This window comes from Oppia nitens, unplaced genomic scaffold, assembly GCF_028296485.1.
Source record: "Oppia nitens isolate AA-2021 unplaced genomic scaffold, nextdenovo-longstitch-racon4-pilon3 scaffold4_pilon_pilon_pilon, whole genome shotgun sequence".
Taxonomy (NCBI): Eukaryota; Metazoa; Arthropoda; class Arachnida; order Sarcoptiformes; family Oppiidae; genus Oppia; species Oppia nitens.
The window spans coordinates 695,664-715,538 of NW_026533232.1; the positions used below are offsets into that span (position 1 = coordinate 695,664).

General features: G+C 26.6%; 5 protein-coding genes across 5 annotated transcripts; all 5 read right to left on the reverse strand.

Moving 5' to 3' along the window:
* Positions 1-2,787: 2,787 nt before the first annotated feature.
* On the reverse strand, positions 2,788-4,395 carry LOC128960539 (NDP-glycosyltransferase YjiC-like). The gene is made up of 2 exons (XM_054306649.1): positions 3,725-4,395; positions 2,788-3,606 (listed from the first exon to the last, which is right to left on the reverse strand). Exons 1-2 carry the CDS (start codon positions 4,245-4,247, stop codon positions 2,813-2,815), a joined length of 1,317 nt encoding a protein of 438 aa, XP_054162624.1. The 5' UTR covers positions 4,248-4,395; the 3' UTR covers positions 2,788-2,812.
* An 879-nt stretch (positions 4,396-5,274) lies between these two features.
* On the reverse strand, positions 5,275-6,825 carry LOC128959745 (uncharacterized UDP-glucosyltransferase YojK-like). The gene is made up of 2 exons (XM_054305751.1): positions 6,289-6,825; positions 5,275-6,074 (listed from the first exon to the last, which is right to left on the reverse strand). The coding sequence occupies exons 1-2, from the start codon at positions 6,821-6,823 to the stop codon at positions 5,275-5,277; spliced, it is 1,335 nt and encodes a 444-aa protein (XP_054161726.1). The 5' UTR covers positions 6,824-6,825.
* Positions 6,826-8,816: 1,991 nt separating this feature from the next.
* On the reverse strand, positions 8,817-10,343 carry LOC128959746 (NDP-glycosyltransferase YjiC-like). Its single transcript, XM_054305752.1, has 3 exons — positions 9,806-10,343; positions 9,569-9,618; positions 8,817-9,482 (listed from the first exon to the last, which is right to left on the reverse strand). Exons 1-3 carry the CDS (start codon positions 10,341-10,343, stop codon positions 8,817-8,819), a joined length of 1,254 nt encoding a protein of 417 aa, XP_054161727.1.
* A 4,896-nt stretch (positions 10,344-15,239) lies between these two features.
* On the reverse strand, positions 15,240-16,712 carry LOC128959747 (uncharacterized UDP-glucosyltransferase YojK-like). The gene is made up of 2 exons (XM_054305753.1): positions 16,184-16,712; positions 15,240-16,039 (listed from the first exon to the last, which is right to left on the reverse strand). The coding sequence occupies exons 1-2, from the start codon at positions 16,710-16,712 to the stop codon at positions 15,240-15,242; spliced, it is 1,329 nt and encodes a 442-aa protein (XP_054161728.1).
* A 1,121-nt stretch (positions 16,713-17,833) lies between these two features.
* On the reverse strand, positions 17,834-19,205 carry LOC128959788 (uncharacterized UDP-glucosyltransferase YojK-like). The gene is made up of 2 exons (XM_054305801.1): positions 18,689-19,205; positions 17,834-18,633 (listed from the first exon to the last, which is right to left on the reverse strand). The coding sequence occupies exons 1-2, from the start codon at positions 19,203-19,205 to the stop codon at positions 17,834-17,836; spliced, it is 1,317 nt and encodes a 438-aa protein (XP_054161776.1).
* Positions 19,206-19,875: the final 670 nt, after the last annotated feature.

The window sequence follows — 19,875 nt, forward strand, 5'->3', positions numbered from 1 at the left end:
TCTCTCTCTCTCTCTCTCTCCTAACACAACTGAATACTTATAAGAGAGTACACCTTAAGAAACAAAAAGTCACGACTGTTAGCTTCATGTACTTAAAAACAGAGAGAGAGAGAGAGAGAGAGAGAGAGAGAGAGAGAGAGAGAGAGAGAGAGAGAGAGAGAGAGAGAGAGAGAGAATACTGTAATTATATTAGAGGCCCTCTCTCTCTCTCTCTCTCTCTCTCTCTCTCTCTCTCTCTCTCTCTCTCTCTCTCTTTGCTTCTCTATCTACGGGTATGTCTATCAACATATGATAACAATAATAATAATAACCCTTAAAAAAGCTATAATTTCTGTGGAAAAAAAGCGCGCGGAGAGAATCGCCAGTACTGTGTGTGTGTAGTCTTATAATATGTTTTAGTAGTTTAAAGTTATTTTTTGTGAAGTAAAGATCTCCCGGTGCTTAACAAAAACCCACCACTACTACTACTACAGTCGACACAACAATAACAAGAAAATAGTTAACAAGAAATACATGTTAACTATATTTGAAACTCTCTTTTCTGAACACTGATAGTTGTGGGCAATCGTTATGTACTGAATATACAATATATATATAGTTTGCTGGAGTATTGACTGATTGCTATTATCCATGTGCTCTATATCTCCCTGAGCTATAACTCTCTCTCTCTCTCTCTCTCTCTCTCTCTCTCTCTCTCTCTCTCTCTTAGCATTTTGAAAACTTCTTGTGATGTTAGCGACGCCATCCCTGTGCTGGTGCTCTCAATATTATTAACAATAATAGTAGAAAATATAGTAAATAAATAAAAATCAAATTTAATTCTAGTTTTTTGGTTGTTGTCTTTTATTACATTTCCACATAACTGTTCACAAAATATAAAGCCATAGAAACTATTCAAACAAACAAAAAATAAAATATTAATATAATACAAAAAAAAATAATATCATAATAATTTTTGTGTTGTTTTTTATGAAAACAACAATATTTAGTATAAATAATATTTACAATTATTTAAATATTTTATAATTTATAAGTGTTTATTAACTAAATAGTTTTTAAAGTAAAACAATATCTAAATTATTTTGATTATTATAAAAAAATGTGTGTAGTTTTCCTATATATATATACAGTATATAAATAAATAAATATATATATTGAAAAACAAATATTAACTAATTAATTATACTAATTATACTAATCAATTAGATTAGTTTTTATTTATTAATTTATTTACAAGAAAATTGCATTTTTTATATTTTCATTTAAAAATATTTAATCAAATTAATTGTGTTTGTAATACATATGTAAATGATGAACGAAAGACAAACAATACTTTTTACTTTTGTTTTGTTTTTAATGTATGTATTTACATTGAAATTCAATAATATCTTACAATATATACAATATAATCTTAAGTAAATATAAATTATATACACAGTATATATATATATATATATACTGTAATATATATCATATGTATATAAATTATAAGTACAGTAAATATTTTATTTATTTTTAGTTCAATTGATTTTCTCGGAAACTTTATATTCCAGACTTTTTTTTCGTTTCCATTATTTTTGTTGATTTAATTTTTTTTCTTTTTCTATTAGTGTATGTATGTGTATGTATGTGTGTGTGTGTGTGTGTGTGTGTGTGTGTGTGTGTGTGTGTGTGTGTGTGTGTGTGTGTGTATGTGAGTGAGTGTGTGTGTGTGTGTGTGTGTGAGTGTGTGTGTGCGAGTGAGTGTGTGTTTGTGTATGTATGTATGTGTGTGTGAGTGTGTGTGTAATAAAAAAAATCATTGAAAAGTTCAGTGAAGAGTCACTATATAAATATTATATAAAATTTATATATATCTACAATATATACCTGTAATATAATAAAATATTATATTATTAATATAACATCATATAAGTGTTTGAATAAATACTAAAATTTAATTTAATGTTTTAACACTTATCGTAAGTATAATAATATAATATATACTGTATATATATACTGTATTATATCTAGGGTTAGATCAGATTCCCTCCCTCGTCTTATTTTCCATAAGTTCCTTATATTCCCTGTTCCCTGGGAATTCCCTGGGAAGACATTTCCTTGTGGTACTACCTATCGTACCCTAACTCACATTACATAATGTTTAATTAAAAACACGTTTGTATAGTAAATGTCTACAAAATGTATTTAATGTTTTTACTAAATGTTTAATAATATTTGAATCATATTTTGATTGAGTTATTACTAACATAATGGTCCCAATTGAAACACATAGCCATTGAGATTATGTACTTTTTAATGTATGACAAATTATATTTTCCCTTTCTAACGATCAAGGGAGGGAATATAATATATTTTCCATATTTTCCGGGAAAATTGGAGGGATTTTATTTGGGAACTTCCCTCCCTGGGATTCTCAATCTAACCCTAATTATATCAAACTTTACTATATTTTTACTCTAAATCATAAGTAATTTATTTTATATATTATATTTTTTTCAAAGAAAATACTTGAATCTTATTTACAATTTTATTTCGTAATACCATTACTATTATATATACGATTAACTATTTTGTTTTGTTAAATTTAATATATAAATTTTGTTTAAAAATAGATTATAAATAAAATTTGAAGACATTACTTGACAAAAACAATTTATAATAATAATAATAATTTTTTAAAAATAACATTTATTTAATTATATAAATTTTAACAATTAATTTTGTGATCATTAGAGATATAACAAAATGCATAAAAAACTAAACAAAATTATATTATATTAAATTAAAATAATATTAATTAACATTTTAACTATTTATTAGCAATATTTTCAACTAATTTTACAAGATTTTCAATATTTCTTTCGTTTTGTATTCGTTGAGACAATTTCTGTAACTTTTCAGCCAATTGTTTGTCATTTAATAACTTATCAATTGATTGCAATAATTGTTGTTCAGAGCACTCGTATGGATTCAGACGTATACCGTAACCCTTGTCCTCAACTCTCTGTGCGTTATCGTATTGATCGTAAAACATTGGGAACACTATCATTGGTTTACCGAAATACATACATTCGGTTACCGAGTTATTTCCGCCGTGTGTTATGAATAGATCGACAATCGACAGCACCTTTACCTGTGGGACACTCCTTTCGCCCCACATGTTGTCCGCCAATTCATACTTGTCGTGATAGACACCTTTGGACACAATAAACCGATGCTCAGACTTGGCTAACATACTAATCAAGCGTTTCATTAGATCGACATTTCCGCTGCCCATCGATCCCAGTGACAGGTAAACCAATTTTCCCGATCTTTGACTTAACTGTTTCGGCACTTCAAACTTGTCCTCATTTTCCGAACGCTTAAAATTATCAAAACCATGAAACGTGTCGGGAAGTGGTCTCTGGTCAGTGTAGTCCAACTCTTTGGGAAACATATAGATGGTTGCGTAGGGAGACGGAGAAAATAGTTGACACTCGCCGGTAGGCGGCAAGCCTTTCGACTGAAGCCAATCGCTGTATTTTAGCCAACCTGGTCGTCGGGCAGCTTTCAGGTCAGTCCTCAGTTGTTCCCATTCGGACTTATCGCTGTTTACGCTTAGACCTAAAAAATATTATTATTATTATTATTATTATTAATACATATTACTGTATATAATACCTGTTTCTGGTATACTGTTTCAATATCTACAATATATGACACTTCAAAAAAAATATCATACCTAACAGCGATGGTGGCAAACGTGGATCTTCGAGACCCATATCCAGTGACAATGGATTACTACTGTAGCTCAGTATATAGGGTACACCCGATTGGATAATGGCCGGCACATCTAGTATATGGTCGGTAATGATAATGTCCGGTCGGACTCGTTCAATGATAGTCCGCAGAGCTGGCTCTTCTTTATCGATATCGCGAATCAGATCATCAAACATAATGGCAAATGTCTGAACATATTTATCCATCGGTGAAATATTGTCCAACAGATCCCGGAGCTCTTCGACATTGGCGGCAGCCGAATCGGCTACCTGGCCACCGCCACCACCATCATCATCATCGGTGAGTTCATCATCCATTAGTTCGATCTCGAAGCCAACCGAACTGACCTTTTGTTTCCACGCCTGACTAATAGCAAAGACTGGTCGGTGTCCGCCGTCGCGTAGGACTTCGGCCATACCTATACTGGACAGGACTGGTCCGACATAGTTGATCGGTGCAAATAGCACTGTTAGCTTTTTGCGCATTGTTTTTTTATTGTTGTTATTTTGTGTGTGTGTGTGTGTGTGTGTGTGTGTGGGCGGGGGTGGTGGAGGGGTATTGGATATTCAACAATAAAATCACAAAAAATTATTAAATTATTATTAAATACTTATAACTATCACTTATAACTATGATATTAAAATTATGTTTGAAAAGCGATATATTTATATATGTTTTGAATAAGACATTTAAAAGCCTTGATTTATTTGTCAATTAAATAAAAAAGATAATGATTAATATTAAATTAAATTAAATGTATGTGTATGTCAATTAAAATTTTTATTTGATTACCAAAATAAAAATATCTGATATTAAAATAAAAATAAATTTAATACAAAATTCAATCTCATAGTATAAATAATATTTTTAATGTCCTTCAAAATCAATTAATTATTATTATATCTATTATATAGTTAACTGTGTGTTTAATATAATTGTCAACTAAATTTTATTTGAAATAAATTTATTATCTATTAAAAAAATAAATATTTTCATCGCAAATAACTGCTATCAATTTTAATTAGTATTTTAAATACGGAAAAACATACTGATTATACTATTTAATATTAGATAAAGTTTTAAAACACTATCAAATTGTCGTAATCACATAAACAGTTAAATAATTAAATTTAAAATAATTAAAAAATATATTTTACATAAAAAAATTATTAGAAAAAATTTATTATATTATAATAAATCTATGTTTAAAAAATTTATCCAGAATAATTATTCAATGTATTATATAAAATAGTAAAAATAACTATAAGTATTATTTGTTTATAGACTATAATATTAAAACAACACAATACTATTATTTAATTTAATTGGAAAACTTTATTTATATTTATAATTTTCTATTTTACTTTATTTGTAAATTAATATATAGATAAAATTATGAATAAAGTTTTAAATTTTATGTTAACAAAATAAATTCATATAATACAAACATTTTTTTTAAAAAATAAAATTATTCTTAACATATTTTTTAAAAAATTATAAAATTTTATTTAATTACTTTTTTAGTTTACTAACATTTTCGACTAATTTCACAAATTTTTCATTATTTTTTTCATTTTGTATTCGTTGTCCAATTTTATTACATTTTTCAATCAATTGTTTGTCATTTAATAGTTTGTCAATTGATTGAAGTAATTGTTGTTCAGAGCACTCGTATGGATTGAGTCGTATACCGTAACCCTTGTCCTCAACTCTCTGTGCGTTATCGAACTGATCGAAAAACAGTGGGAACACTATCATTGGTTTACCGAAAGACATACATTCGGTAAACGAGTTATTTCCTCCGTGTGTTATGAATAGGTCGACAATAGGCAACACCTTAACCTGTGGTACAAACCTTTCGCCCCACATGTTGTCCGCCAACTCATACTTGTCGTGTTTGACACCTTTGGACACAATAAATCTGTGCTCAGACTTGGCTAGAATAGCGACCAAACGTTTCATTAGATCGACATTTCCACTGCCCAATGATCCCAACGACAGGTAAACCAATTTTCCTGATCTTTGACTCAACTGTTTCGGTACTTCAAACACATCCTCATTACCCGTACGCCTAAAATTGTCAAAACCATGAAACGTGTCGGGAAGTGGTCTCACATCGGTATAGTCCAGCTCTTTGGGATACATATAGATGGTTGCGTAGGGGGACGGATAAAATAGTTGATATTTATCCGTTACCGGACAGCCATATTTCTGTAGCCAATCTCTATATCGATACCAACTGTCTAGACGTGAATCTTTTGCTTGTTGTCTATAGACTTCCCAATTGCTATTATCGCCGTTTACGGACAGTCCTAAATAAACAGTTTAAATGTGTTTTTAAATAGAAATAATTAAATAAAAGTTATATTATTATTTGTTAAATTACATATTTATATTATATATATATATATATATATATATATATTTTATTTTGTAAATGTAATTACTGGTTGTTCATAGACTCTATACTATTGTTATTGAAACTATTATTATTATTATTATTATTGGTATTATTATATAACATACCTAATGCTCCCGGCGGTAGACGTTTATCCTCTATACAGGTGTCCAAATTCAATGGATTACTACTGTAGCTCATAATATAGGGCACCTGTGAGTTGTAAATCGTCGGATTGACCAAAATGTGATCAATTATGATGACATTGGGCCTGACTTTGGCAATAATACTCGTGAGATAGGGCTGTTCGGTCTCCATATCGGCTATAAGTTCGTCGACAAAATTGGTAAACACTGATATCAATTGTTCCATTGGTGTCCTATTGGTTAACATTTTTTCATTGTCGGCCACATTCTTGTCGGCCGAATCCATAACCACCGCTGAACTATCGGCGGTGTCAGCAGTCGATTCCGGTTCCTCCAGAAGCTCGATGTCAAAGTTTAACCGTTGAATCTTTTGAATCCAATCACGTTTGACGGCAAACACTGGTCGATGGCCGGCATCTCGCAGTACTTCGGCCATACCGATACTGGCCATCATAGGACCGACATAGTTGCACGGAGCCAACAGTACGGTTAGTTTATTATTATTAATGGACGTCATATTTTTAAAGTATAGTTTATAATAATATTAAATAAATATAATATTTTTAAAAGTATATTAATTATAAGCTATTTTCATTAAAAGTAAAAATTTAATAAATCTTAATTTTATTGACTATAATGTCAATATAAATGTTTAAAAAATTTGAATTGAATTTTTTGATATTTCCTGTATATATACAGTATATATGTATATAAACTAATTTTTATTAATTGATGCACTAACAAAATTATCTATTATATAACAATTTTCAATGATAATTATAATATTGTATCAAATTGATTAACACATAAATACTACGCATATTTTTTTATTGATTTATAAAACTTGTATAACACAAAGTTGTAATACAATGTACTAATTAATAAACAATTTATTTAAAAAAACATGTTTTATATTAATATAAAAATAAATAAGTTTTCGACAGATGTTAATATTAATGAAAAAATTATATTTTATTTTTTTTAGTACTGTATTACAGTATATGCAAATATAATAATAATGAAATAAAATTAATTTCAAACATTTTAATTTTAATAAATTATAACTAATCAATATAACTAATAATAATTTTTATAAAGTCATCTCATATTGTATTTATTATATAATAAATAAATAAAATTTAAACAAAGATTTAATTATCAAAATTAATTAATTATATAAAAAATGATGATTAATTAGTGTATAACTAAACATAAATAAAGTAACTTATAATAATAATTACAAATTATGTAAATCCATATAAATGTATAATTTGTTTATAAACAAATATTTGTAACAATAATATTTATAATTACTAGTTTGTCCCGAGCAACATGTATAGCCGTGCAATTCTTTTACTAATTTAAAAATATTTACTATAAGTAATTTGAATGAGACTTAATTTGTTTATACAACTACTACATAACCTAATGTAACAAAACTATTGAACCAATACACATTAATTCGACTAAACTTTTGAGAAATTTTAGTTTTTATATATATTTAAATAATTTTAATAAAAATTGAAAATTTAATTTTTGCGAAAAAGAATTTGCATTTGAAAAAAATTTACTGAAATTTAACACATGTAGCTAACATGTGCCATAAACTCACACAATATAGCAAAGTGTAATTACACGACACACCAGCCTACCTGTCCCTAAAACCTACCTGAGCTCAATAATCATTTAAAATTTCCCATAGAAATAACATTGCTTTAAATTAAAATTGAAAATTTTAACACAAATTGAAAATTTTTGCATTTGAGAAAATTTTGCAAAAATTTAGCACAGGTAGCTTACCTCCCGGTGCCCTGTAACTCATATAATATAGCAAAGTGTAATTACACGACACCAGCCTACCTGTCCCTAAAACCTACCTGAGCTCAATAATCATTTAAAATTTCCCATAGAAATAACATTGCTTTAAATTAAAATTGAAAATTTTAACACAAATTGAAAATTTTAACACATTGAAAATTTTTGCATTTGAGAAAATTTTGCAAAAATTTAGCACAGGTAGCTTACCTCCCGGTGCCCTGTAACTCATATAATATAGCAAAGTGTAATTACACGACACCAGCCTACCTGTCCCTAAAACCTACCTGAGCTCAATAATCATTTAAAATTTCCCATAGAAATAATATTGCTTTAAATTAAAATTGAAAATATAACAATATATTTTTAGCTTTGAATTAAAAAATGGTTGTTGAGGAAGTGTGCACACATACAAACAAACAAACAAACAAACAGACAAAACTATTATATTAAAGTTATTAGGATTAATAAATTTACTATTTCTAGTAATTTTATTTTTTATTAAATTTATAAATATAAATTTTTATTTTACTTCTAAAACTATTAGAAAATTATTATTAATTACAATTAATCTATTGATACAATAATATTAAAAGTTTTAAATTTTATTGAACAAAATAAATTCATATATTATAAACAAGTTTAAAATTAAAAAATTACTCGTAACATATTTTTAATAAAAATTTATAAAATCACTACTTTTTAAGTTTACTAACATTTTCGACTAATTTTACAAATTTTTCATTATTTTTCTCATTTTGTATTCGTAGTCCAATTTTATTACATTTTTCAATCAATTGTTTGTCATTTAATAGTTTGTTAATCGATTGAAGTAATTGTTGTTCAGAGCACTCGTATGGATTGAGTCGTATATCGTAACCCTTGTCCTCAACTCTCTGTGCGTTATCGAACTGATCGAAAAATAATGGAAACACAATCATAGGTTTACCGAAAGACATACATTCGGTAAACGAGTTATTGCCGCCGTGTGTTATAAATAGGTCGACAATAGGCAACACCTTTACCTGTGGAACAAACCTCTCGCCCCACATGTTGTCCGCCAACTCATACTTGTCGTGTTTGACACCTTTGGACACAATAAATCTGTGCTCAGACTTGGCTAGAATAGCGACCAAACGTTTCATTAGGTCAACATTTCCGCTTCCCATTGATCCCAGTAACAGATAAACCAATTTTCCCGATCTTTGACTCAACTGTTTCGGTAATTCAAATACATCCTCATTACCCGTACGCCTAAAATTGTCAAAACGATGAAATGTTTCGGGAAGTGGTCTCACATCGGTATAGTCCAGCTCTTTGGGATACATATAAATGGTTGCGTAGGGGGACGGATATATAAGCTGATATTTATCGGGTGCCGGACAGCCATATTTGATTAGCCAATCTCTCTATATCGATACCAACTGTCTTTACGCAAATCTTTTGCTTGTTGTCTATAGTTTTCCCAATTGCTATTATCACCGTTTAGGGACAGTCCTATTTTTAATTATATTTTTTAATAGAAATAATTAAATAAAAGTTATATTATTATTTGTTAAATTACATATTTATATAATATATATATATATTAATTTTTTTAATTACTTGTTGTTCACAGACTCTATACTATTGTCATAGAAAATATTATTATTATTATTATTATTGGTATTATTATATAACATACCTAATGCTCCCGGCGGTAGACGTCTATCCTCTATACAGGTGTCCAAATTCAATGGATTACTACTGTAGCTCATAATATAGGGCACCTGTGAGTTGTAAATCGACGGATTGATCAAAATGTGATCAGTTATGATCACATTGGGCCTGACTTTGGCAATAATACCCGTGAGATAGGGCTGTTCGGTCTCCATATCGACTAATAGTTCGTCGACAGCAGTGGTAAATACTGATATCAACTGATCCATTGGTGTCCTATTTGCCAACATTTCCTGAATGTCCGACACATTCTTTTCGGCCGAATCCATGACCACCGCTAAACTATTAGTGGTTTTAGCAGTCGATTCCGGTTCCTCCAGAAGCTCAATGTCAAAGTTTAACCGTTGAATCTTTTGAATCCATTCGGGTTTGACGGCAAACACTGGCCGATGGCCGGCATCGCGCAACACTTCGGCCATTCCGATACTGGCCATCATAGGACCGACATAGTTGCACGGAGCCAACAGTACGGTTAGATTATTATTATTATTATTGGACGGCATATTTTAAGAGTATAGTTTATAATAATATTAAATAATAATAATATTCATAAGCTATTAATAATATTTATAAACTATTTTCTTTAAAAAAATAAAATAAATAAATCTCCAATTGTTTTGTGGCAATAAATTTTTAAAATATTTTAAATTGATTTATTAAGATTTAAAGTATATATATATATATATATATATATATATATATATATATATATATATATATATATATATATATATATATTGTATATAAACCATTTTTTATTAATGATAATTGTTTCACTTACAAAAATATCTATTATATAATAGATTTTCAATGATAAGCATAATACTAATTAATAACAATTATAATATTGTACTAATTTGACTATAATTTATAGTTTTGCACTTTTGGCTATAGTGGCTATAATTATAAATTTATTTATTATATTTAATCAAAATTAGATTATATGTTATTTTATTGATAAATGTTGTTACCTAACAAACTTGTATAACACTTTTTTTAAAGTAATAAGTAATACAATGTACTAATTAATAAACAATTTATTAAAAAAAATATAATATGTTAAATTATATTTTTAAAAAATATGTTTTATATTAACATAAAAATAAAATAAGTTTTTGACAACTATCAAACTTAATAAATTTTATTTATTTTAGTACTGTATTAAAGTTATATAAATTTTTATATAAAGTACAATCGTATTGTATTGCTAATATAAAAAAATAATTTTATATAAAAAAATAAAAAATAAATAAAGTATTCAATAATCAAAATTATTTACTATTTATTCAGAAATTAATGTATAAATAAACTTTTTTTTATATAATAAAATTATGAATTATAAATGTAATATGTTTATAAACGACAGTATGAAAACAATAATATACTAATATTTAATTTAATTGTAAAACTATAATAATTATTAATTAATTTATCAATTTATCAATTTTATAATTTATATTTTATTAAATTTATAAATATAAATTTTTATTTTATTTTGTAAATTTTCTAAACTAATATAGAATTATTATTTATTATAATGAATATATTGATACAATAATTAGTAGTATATATGTTGACCACAATTGCTGTTAAAGGATAACTACTATTAATTTAGTTATTTATTTAATATAAATATTAGGGTATAGCAAAAGATAGTCGCACAACATGGAAGACTTAACTTTACGTCATTTTTTTACTTTTATTTTTTAATTATAGAAAATATTTTTATATATAATTCAATAGTCTATATATTTATCTATATTTTATATTTAAATTTATTTTTTTTACTTAAATTGTTTTCGAATTTTAATTGAGCGCAAAAATGAGGTAGCAATTTTTACCGACTCTATTTTGTTGATATTTTAACCCCTTAATAAATGTCTTTACAATTCTAAAAATTGGTAACTTGACAGTCAGTTATCTATATTAAATGAAAGATATTACAATATTTTACAATCTATTATTTTTAAGTTTTTACAAAGTTTTTTCTAAAATGTGGTCATTTTTTACCGATAAATTATGACCAAATTTATCTGAAATTTGAAAAATCAACTATATCTTTTACAATTTAAATCAAAATAATTTCAAATCTTCAGATAAAATAAAACTAATATAAAAATAGAATTTTAATTAAAAAAAATTATTTATTAGTATTTTTACTACATTAATTTTAATGATTAATCTCACATTCAAGTTTGTCTTTGATTATTTAAGTTAATTTTTATTTTAAAAATTTAAAAACTATTATGTGAAAGAGGTAATATAAACAGGATTTAATTACTCTTTTTAAATTTTTTAGAAGTATAATTTTAACACTATTTTATAACGATATTTATGAATGATGCTTTTCATAAAATTGGGATACTAAACTGAAATCCTTATACTATTTTCATTTTTAATTTTATTAAAAATTAAATTTACTATAAATTTAGACATATTAATTATGTATTAATTTTAATTAAAAATTATTTGTTAACAATTTTAAAAATTGTAAAATAAAAATACAAAGTTTGGTTTCACAATGTGTGCGGATATCATTTGCTATACCCAATATATATGTATGTATGTTTTATATTAATAACTAATATAATCTTAAATAGTGATAATATATATAAATTTTTTTTTGTGTATATAAATTATGAAATCTGTTAGATTTCATGATAAAATCAATATAAAAACAATGTATGTTTGGTTATATGCTAGTAAACAAGCAAGAATATCAAATTGGCATTGGATAGTATGGGACAGACGTATTCATGAATATAAATGTAAACTTATTGGAGAAAATATATCTTACGTTTTGGAAAAAGAATTTAGAGAATTGTCTAGAGAACTATCACTATTGTCTAGTTGTAAAGATGATGTAAGTTTTGACGGGCGTGTAATATTAATTACAAACTAATTTTCTTCCATTGCACAAAAATTAAAAATATAGATGATAAGACATAAAAAAAGAACACTAAATAAAACTGTTTTAAACATTTAAAACAATGATATCTGCTTTTTACGAAAATGTAAAGTTACTGATACAACACCATAATAAAATTTAATTAGATCACCATTAAAATCACATACTTTTATATTAATATTTTTTAGTTCAGTGTGATTTAGCGGGTGATAATACGGTAATTTAAAGTCTATTTTAACAATTTCGTCGTTATTTATGTTTTCAGGTACTTCAATTAATCTCATTAATGGAACATATTTATTTGCTAAGAAAAATTAGTATGATTATGATAAGATAACTATTTTATTCTCTAATGTTAAAATATAATTTTAATATTAGATCTCAACAATATATTTTTTCAAAATAAAAACTCACAAACTGACCCTTACATATTTAGTACTAATATGAGCCAAAGCGTGTCAAATTCTCTGCATTTGATTATTAATTAATTAACTGATAATATATATTTTTTTATAATTTTTATTAGCTAATTAATATAAATATTGATACACTATTTTATACCACCTGTTAAACAATAACATCAATCAAATAAGTTATAACCAGGGAGTTTAAAAAAACTGTCATAACAATAGATGCCAATTTTGTAAAATGTCTGCTTATATCTGTTATACTCTTAATGTTTATTTTAAAGTGGTGACATCTATTATTTTAATGTTATTTTATTAATTAAATTATTAACCATTGTTTTATAATATATTTCTTTATAATTTTTATATTGTATACTTTTAAATGATCTGTATATTTTTGGAAATAAGTATATTAATTATAAATTTAATTATCACGCTAAAAACAGTAAATTACTAATGCTGTCGATGCTACCGGTCCTCCCTGTTCTGCCAGTGCTGGAAGTGTTGCCAGTGTTGTCGGTGTTTTTACTGTTGCCGGTGCTGTTAATGCCCCCGACCCAGCAGTGGTCATCAAAAGTGATGTTATGTTTGTTGGCTATACTACGTAAAGTATAACCTAACTCCTCGTAGTCCTCAACCAAATCTATTAATCCCTTTATGTCCAGTCCGCGGTCCAAATCATCAATAAGTGTGTTGGTGTATTTAGACATTCGCGTCTTCCATTTAGTTGAGGCTTTTAAAAAAAACGGTTAATACCACTGCTGTGGTGTTCATCAAGGCGACGTCCTTTTGGTTAATCGCCCCCTTTTTCATATAAAAGACGTCCTATTTGCTTACCATCACCACCAGCACCGACCTTACCATCCATTTTAATTTTTTTCTCGACATTCGGGCAGAGTTTTAGCCTACAAATGATTTTAAATATAATTATATATTAGTTTTTATACTAAAAAATATATATAAACCTGTCTTTCATAGACTGTTGACCTGTTTATTTTTTTAAAATATATATTTCCTTCCCCCCCCTTAAAAAATAACAATATAAAAACAATAAATAAGTTTATACTGTATGTGTCTCTGTTTATGCGTTTGTGTGTATGTGTGTATATCCTGTTGGAAGTTGAGATTATATCATATTTTGAAGTAAACAACTGTTAAATGATACTAAAATATTTTTTTTAAATACTTGTTTTCCTTGAACTTTTGTTGTTTGTTTGGAATCAACATATATACTACTATAATTAAATTTTTTTTTTAAAGTCTTAATAAATTTATATAATATTGGCAATTTTAAAATTAAAATTACTCGTAAAATATATTTAATAAAATTTATAAAAATAATCACTTTATAAATTTACTAACATTTTCGACTAATTTCACAAATTTGTCATTATTTTTCTCATTTTGTATTCATTGATAAACTTGTATAAAACTTTTTTTTGTAACACAAAGTTGTAATACAATGTACTAATTAATAAACAATTTATTTAAAAAATATAAAATGTTAAATTTCTATTGAGTTAGATTTTTTAAAAAATAATGTTTTATTTTAACATGTCAATCTTAATGAAAAAATTATATTTTATTTTTTTTAATACTGTATTACAGTAAATGAAAATATATTGATAATGAAATAAAATTTAAAAAAGTTAATAAATTATAACTAATCCTATAACTACAAAACAATTTATATAAAGTTCTCTCATATTGTATTTATTATATAAAAAATAATGATTAATTAGTGTATAAATAAACATAACTAAATTAACTTATAATAATAATCAGTACAAATTATGTAAATCAGTATAAATGCATTATTTGTTTATATAAACTAATAGTTGTAAAACTACTATAATTATTAATAAATTTCTCATTTCTATTATTTCTATTTTATTAAAGTTATAAATTTTTATTTTACTTTGCTAACTATTAGATAATTATTATTAATTACAATTAATATATTAATACAATAATTTCATTTTAATAATTTTTAATATAAAAACAAAATAAATCCATATAATATAAACAAGTTTAAAATTAAAATTACTCGTAACATATTTTTTAATAAAAATTTATAAAAATAATCACTTTTTAAGTTTACTAACATTTTCGACTAATTTCACAAATTTTTCATTATTTTTCTCATTTAGTATTCGTTGTCCAATTTTATTACATTTTTCAATCAATTGTTTGTCATTTAATATCTTATCAATTGATTGAAGTAATTGTTGTTCAGAGCACTCGTATGGATTGAGTCGTATGCCGTAACCCATGTCCTCAACTCTCTGTGCGTTATCGAACTGATCGGCAAACAGTGGGAACACTATCATAGGTTTACCGAAAGACATACATTCGGTAAACGAATTATTTCCTCCGTGTGTTAGGAATAGGTCAACAATTGGCAACACCTTAACCTGTGGTACAAACCTTTCGCCCCACATGTTGTCCGCCAACTCATACTTGTCGTGTTTGACACCTTTGGACACAATAAACCTGTGCTCAGAATTGGCTAGAATAGCGACTAAACGTTTCATTAGGTCGACATTTCCGCTGCCCAACGATCCCAACGACAGGTAAATCAATTTTCCTGATCTTTGACTTAACTGTTTCGGTAATTCAAACACGTCCTCATTTCCCGTACGTTTAAAATTATCAAAACAATGAAACGTATCGGGAAGTGGTCTCACATCGGTATAGTCCAGCTCTTTTGGATACATATAGATGGTTGCGTAGGGGGACGGATAAAATAGTTGATATTTATCCGGTACCGGACAGCCATATTTCAGTAGCCAATCTCTATATCGATACCAACTGTCTAGACGCGAATCTTTTGCTTGTTGTCTATAGACTTCCCAATTACTATTATCACCATTTACGGACAGTCCTATTAAATAATATAAAAAATAAAAGTAAAAAAAATATAGAAATTACTATTAAGAGTGAGAGAGAGAGAGCTAAATAGCTAATATCATAACTATATAATATATTGCATGAAATTATAATTATTAATATTATTAACATAACATACCTAAGCATCCCGGTGGTAAACGTTTATCCTCTATACAGGCGTCCAAATTGAGCGGATTGCTACTGTAGCTCATAATATAGGGCACCTGTGAGTTGTAAATCGTTGGATTGACCAAAATGTGATCAGTTATGATAACATTGGGCCTGACTTTGGCTATAATACTCGTGAGATAGGGCTGTTCGGTCTCCATTTCCACTATTAGTTCGTCGACAACATTGGTAAACACTGATATCAATTGTTCCATTGGTGTCCTATTGGTCAACATTTCTTCATTATCGGCTACATTCTTGTCGGCCGAATCCATGACCACCGCTAAACTATCGGTTGTTTTAGCAGTCGATTCCGGTTCCTCCATAAGCTCGATGTCAAAGTTCAATCGTTGAATCTTTTGAATCCAATCGCGTTTGATGGCAAACACTGGTCGATGGCCGGCATCGCGCAACACTTCGGCCATACCGATACTGGCCATCATAGGACCGACATAGTTGCACGGAGCCAACAGTACGGTTAGATTATTATTGGACGACATTATTATTTTTATAGAGTATGGTTTACAATAATATTAGTTAATAATAATAATATTTATAAAATAAAAATATTATATTTATATACTATTTTCTTTAAAATAAATGCCTGTATTGGCAAAATTAAAATAAAATATATTTTGAATTAAATTATTGAGATTTACAGTATATATTTGTATATATATACTAATTTTTATTATGATACATGTTGTACTAACAAAATTATCTAATTTTTTATTTAACAATTTTCAATGATAAGGATAATACTAATTAATAACAATAATAATAATAAAATTGACTATAATTTATAGTTTTGCACTCATGGCTATAGCCATTATAGTTATAAATTTATCAATTATATATATAATCAAAATTAGATTATATTAGCACATACGGTAAATACTATATATATATATATATATATATATATATATATATATATTATTGATAAATGTTGTAACCTAACAAACTTGTATAACATTTTTTTCAACAACAAAAAATACGATTAAAATTGTAATACAATGTACTGATTAATAAACAATTTATTTACAAAAAAAATGTAAATTTTTTATTAAATAAAATTATAAAATAACATGTTTTATATTAACATAAAAATAAATAAGTTCTCGACAAATGTCAATCTTAATTTTATTTTTAGTACTGTATTATATAAAGTGTCTAATATTGCTTAATAAAAACTAAATAAAATATTAGCAAAGATTTAATAATCAAAATTATTAAATATAAAAATTATATTTTATAAAAATATATTATATTACTTATTAATAAACTTAACTAGAATTGCTTATACTAATATATAATATAAATTGTTAATTATAAATGTGTTATTTGTTTATAAACGATAGTAATATAACAACAATATATAAATTAATTATTAAAAAAAACTATTATAATTACTAATTAATTTATTAATTTTTTAAATCTATATTATAAATATAAATTTTTAGTTTACATTCTAAATCTTCTAAACGATTAATAGATTGATACAATAATTTTTAAATTTTTAAACTTTATTAATCAAAATAAATTTATGCAATATAAACAATTTTAAGAAAACAGGTAAAATTACTCGAAACATTTTTTAAAATAAAATTTATAAAAATAATCACTTTTTAAGTTTACTAACATTTTCCACTAATTTCACAAATTTTTCATTATTTTTCTCATTTTGTATTCGTTTTCCAGTTTTGTTACATTTTTCAATCAATTGTTTGTCATTTAAAATCTTATCAATTGCTTGAAGTAATTGTTGTTCAGAGCATTCGTATGGATTGAGACGAATGCCATAACCTTTGTCCTCAACTCTCTGTGCATTATCCAACTGATCGAAAAACAATGGTAAGACAATCATAGGTTTACCGAAAGACATACATTCGGTAAACGAGTTATTGCCGCCGTGTGTTATAAATAGGTCGACAATTGGCAACACCTTAACTTGTGGGATAAACCTCTCGCCCCACATGTTGTCCGCCAACTCATACTTGTCGTGTTTGACACCTTTGGACACAATAAACTTGTGCTCAGACTTGGCTAGAATAGCGACCAAACGTTTCATTAGGTCGACATTGGCGCTGCCTAACGATCCCAGCGACAGGTAAATCAATTTTCCTGATCTTTGACTCAACTGTTTCGGTATTTCAAACACATCCTCATTACCCGTACGCCTAAAATTGTCAAAACTATGAAACGTATCGGGAAGTGGTCTAATATCAGTGTAGTCCAACTCTTTGGGATACATATAGATGGTTGCGTAGGGGGACGGATAAAATAGTTGATATTTATCCGGTACTGGACAGCCATATTTCAATAGCCAATCTCTATAACGATACCAACTGTCTAGACGCGAATCTTTTGCCTGTTGTCTATAGACTTCCCAATTACTATTATCACCGTTTACGGACAGTCCTATTTTTAATAGAAATAATTAAATAAAAGTTATTATTATTATTATATGACATACCTAATGCTCCCGGTGGTAAACGTTTATCCTCTATACAGGTATCCAAATTCAATGGATTACTACTGTAGCTCATAATATAGGGCACCTGTGAGTTGTAAATCGTCGGATTGACCAAAATGTGATCAATTAAGATAACATTGGGCTTGACTTTGGCAATGATATTATTCAGAAACGGCTTTTCAATCTCCATTTGAGCGATCATATCATCGACAATAGTGGTAAATACCGATATCAACTGTTCCATTGGTGTCCTATTGGCCAACATTTCTTCATTGTCCGCCGCATTCTTGTCGGCCGAATCCATGACCACCGCTGAACTATCCGATTCCGGTTCCTCCATAAGCTCGAAGTCAAAGTTCAATCGTTGAATCTTTTGAATCCAATCGCGTTTGATGGCAAACACTGGCCGATGGCCAGCATCTCGCAGTACTTCGGCCATACCGATACTGGCCATCATAGGACCGACATAATTGCACGGAGACAATAGTACGGTTAGTTTATTATTATTGGACGACATTATTATTTTTATATAGTATGGTTTACAACAATATAAATTAATTAATTATTTTATTAATTTATTAATGATATTTATATTTATTGAGTAAATATTTTATATATATATATTTTAATTGAATTATTGATATAATTTTTATATACAGGTTTATATACAAATTTTTTAATGATACATGTTGCACTAAATTCAAAACTCAGTTAACTATATTTATAATAATATTCAATGATATTGAAACTATAGTATTATATTTTTATAGTAAATATTGATAACACTGTACCAAATAGATTATAATTGTTTATATAGTTTCGCACTTTTAGAAAGTTAATAAAATTTATTTATTTAATCAAAATTAGATAATATTAGTACATAAATACTATATATATATATATACTGTAAATATATAATAATTTTTTTGATAAATGTTGTTACATAACAAACTTGTATAAAACTTTAAAAAAAAAAGAAAAAGATTATTGTTGTAATACTATGTACTAATTAATAAACAATTTGTTTTTTTTCAAATAATTTATATTCAATCAAATCAAATGAAACATGTTTTATATCAAACAATTATATCAAAATAAAAATAAATAATTTACTTAATAAAATAATAGATACATTAATTTATAAAAATTAAAAAAATACTAATAATAATGTAATAATAATTTTTTGA

Coding starts and splice junctions, on each gene's coding strand:
- LOC128960539 (XM_054306649.1), bottom strand. CDS start 4,247: ATGCGCAAAAAGCTAACAGTGCTATTTGCACCGATCAACTATGTCGGA. Junction 3,607..3,724: donor TTTGCCACCATCGCTGTTAG/GTATGATATTTT, acceptor AATATTTTTTAG/GTCTAAGCGTAAACAGCGAT.
- LOC128959747 (XM_054305753.1), bottom strand. CDS start 16,712: ATGTCGTCCAATAATAATCTAACCGTACTGTTGGCTCCGTGCAACTAT. Junction 16,040..16,183: donor TTTACCACCGGGATGCTTAG/GTATGTTATGTT, acceptor ATTATTTAATAG/GACTGTCCGTAAATGGTGAT.
- LOC128959788 (XM_054305801.1), bottom strand. CDS start 19,205: ATGTCGTCCAATAATAATAAACTAACCGTACTATTGTCTCCGTGCAAT. Junction 18,634..18,688: donor TTTACCACCGGGAGCATTAG/GTATGTCATATA, acceptor TATTAAAAATAG/GACTGTCCGTAAACGGTGAT.
- LOC128959746 (XM_054305752.1), bottom strand. CDS start 10,343: ATGCCGTCCAATAATAATAATAATAATCTAACCGTACTGTTGGCTCCG. Junction 9,619..9,805: donor TCTACCGCCGGGAGCATTAG/GTATGTTATATA, acceptor AATTAAAAATAG/GACTGTCCCTAAACGGTGAT. Junction 9,483..9,568: donor GGGAAAACTATAGACAACAA/GCAAAAGATTTG, acceptor GATAAATATCAG/CTTATATATCCGTCCCCCTA.
- LOC128959745 (XM_054305751.1), bottom strand. CDS start 6,823: ATGACGTCCATTAATAATAATAAACTAACCGTACTGTTGGCTCCGTGC. Junction 6,075..6,288: donor TCTACCGCCGGGAGCATTAG/GTATGTTATATA, acceptor CTGTTTATTTAG/GACTGTCCGTAAACGGCGAT.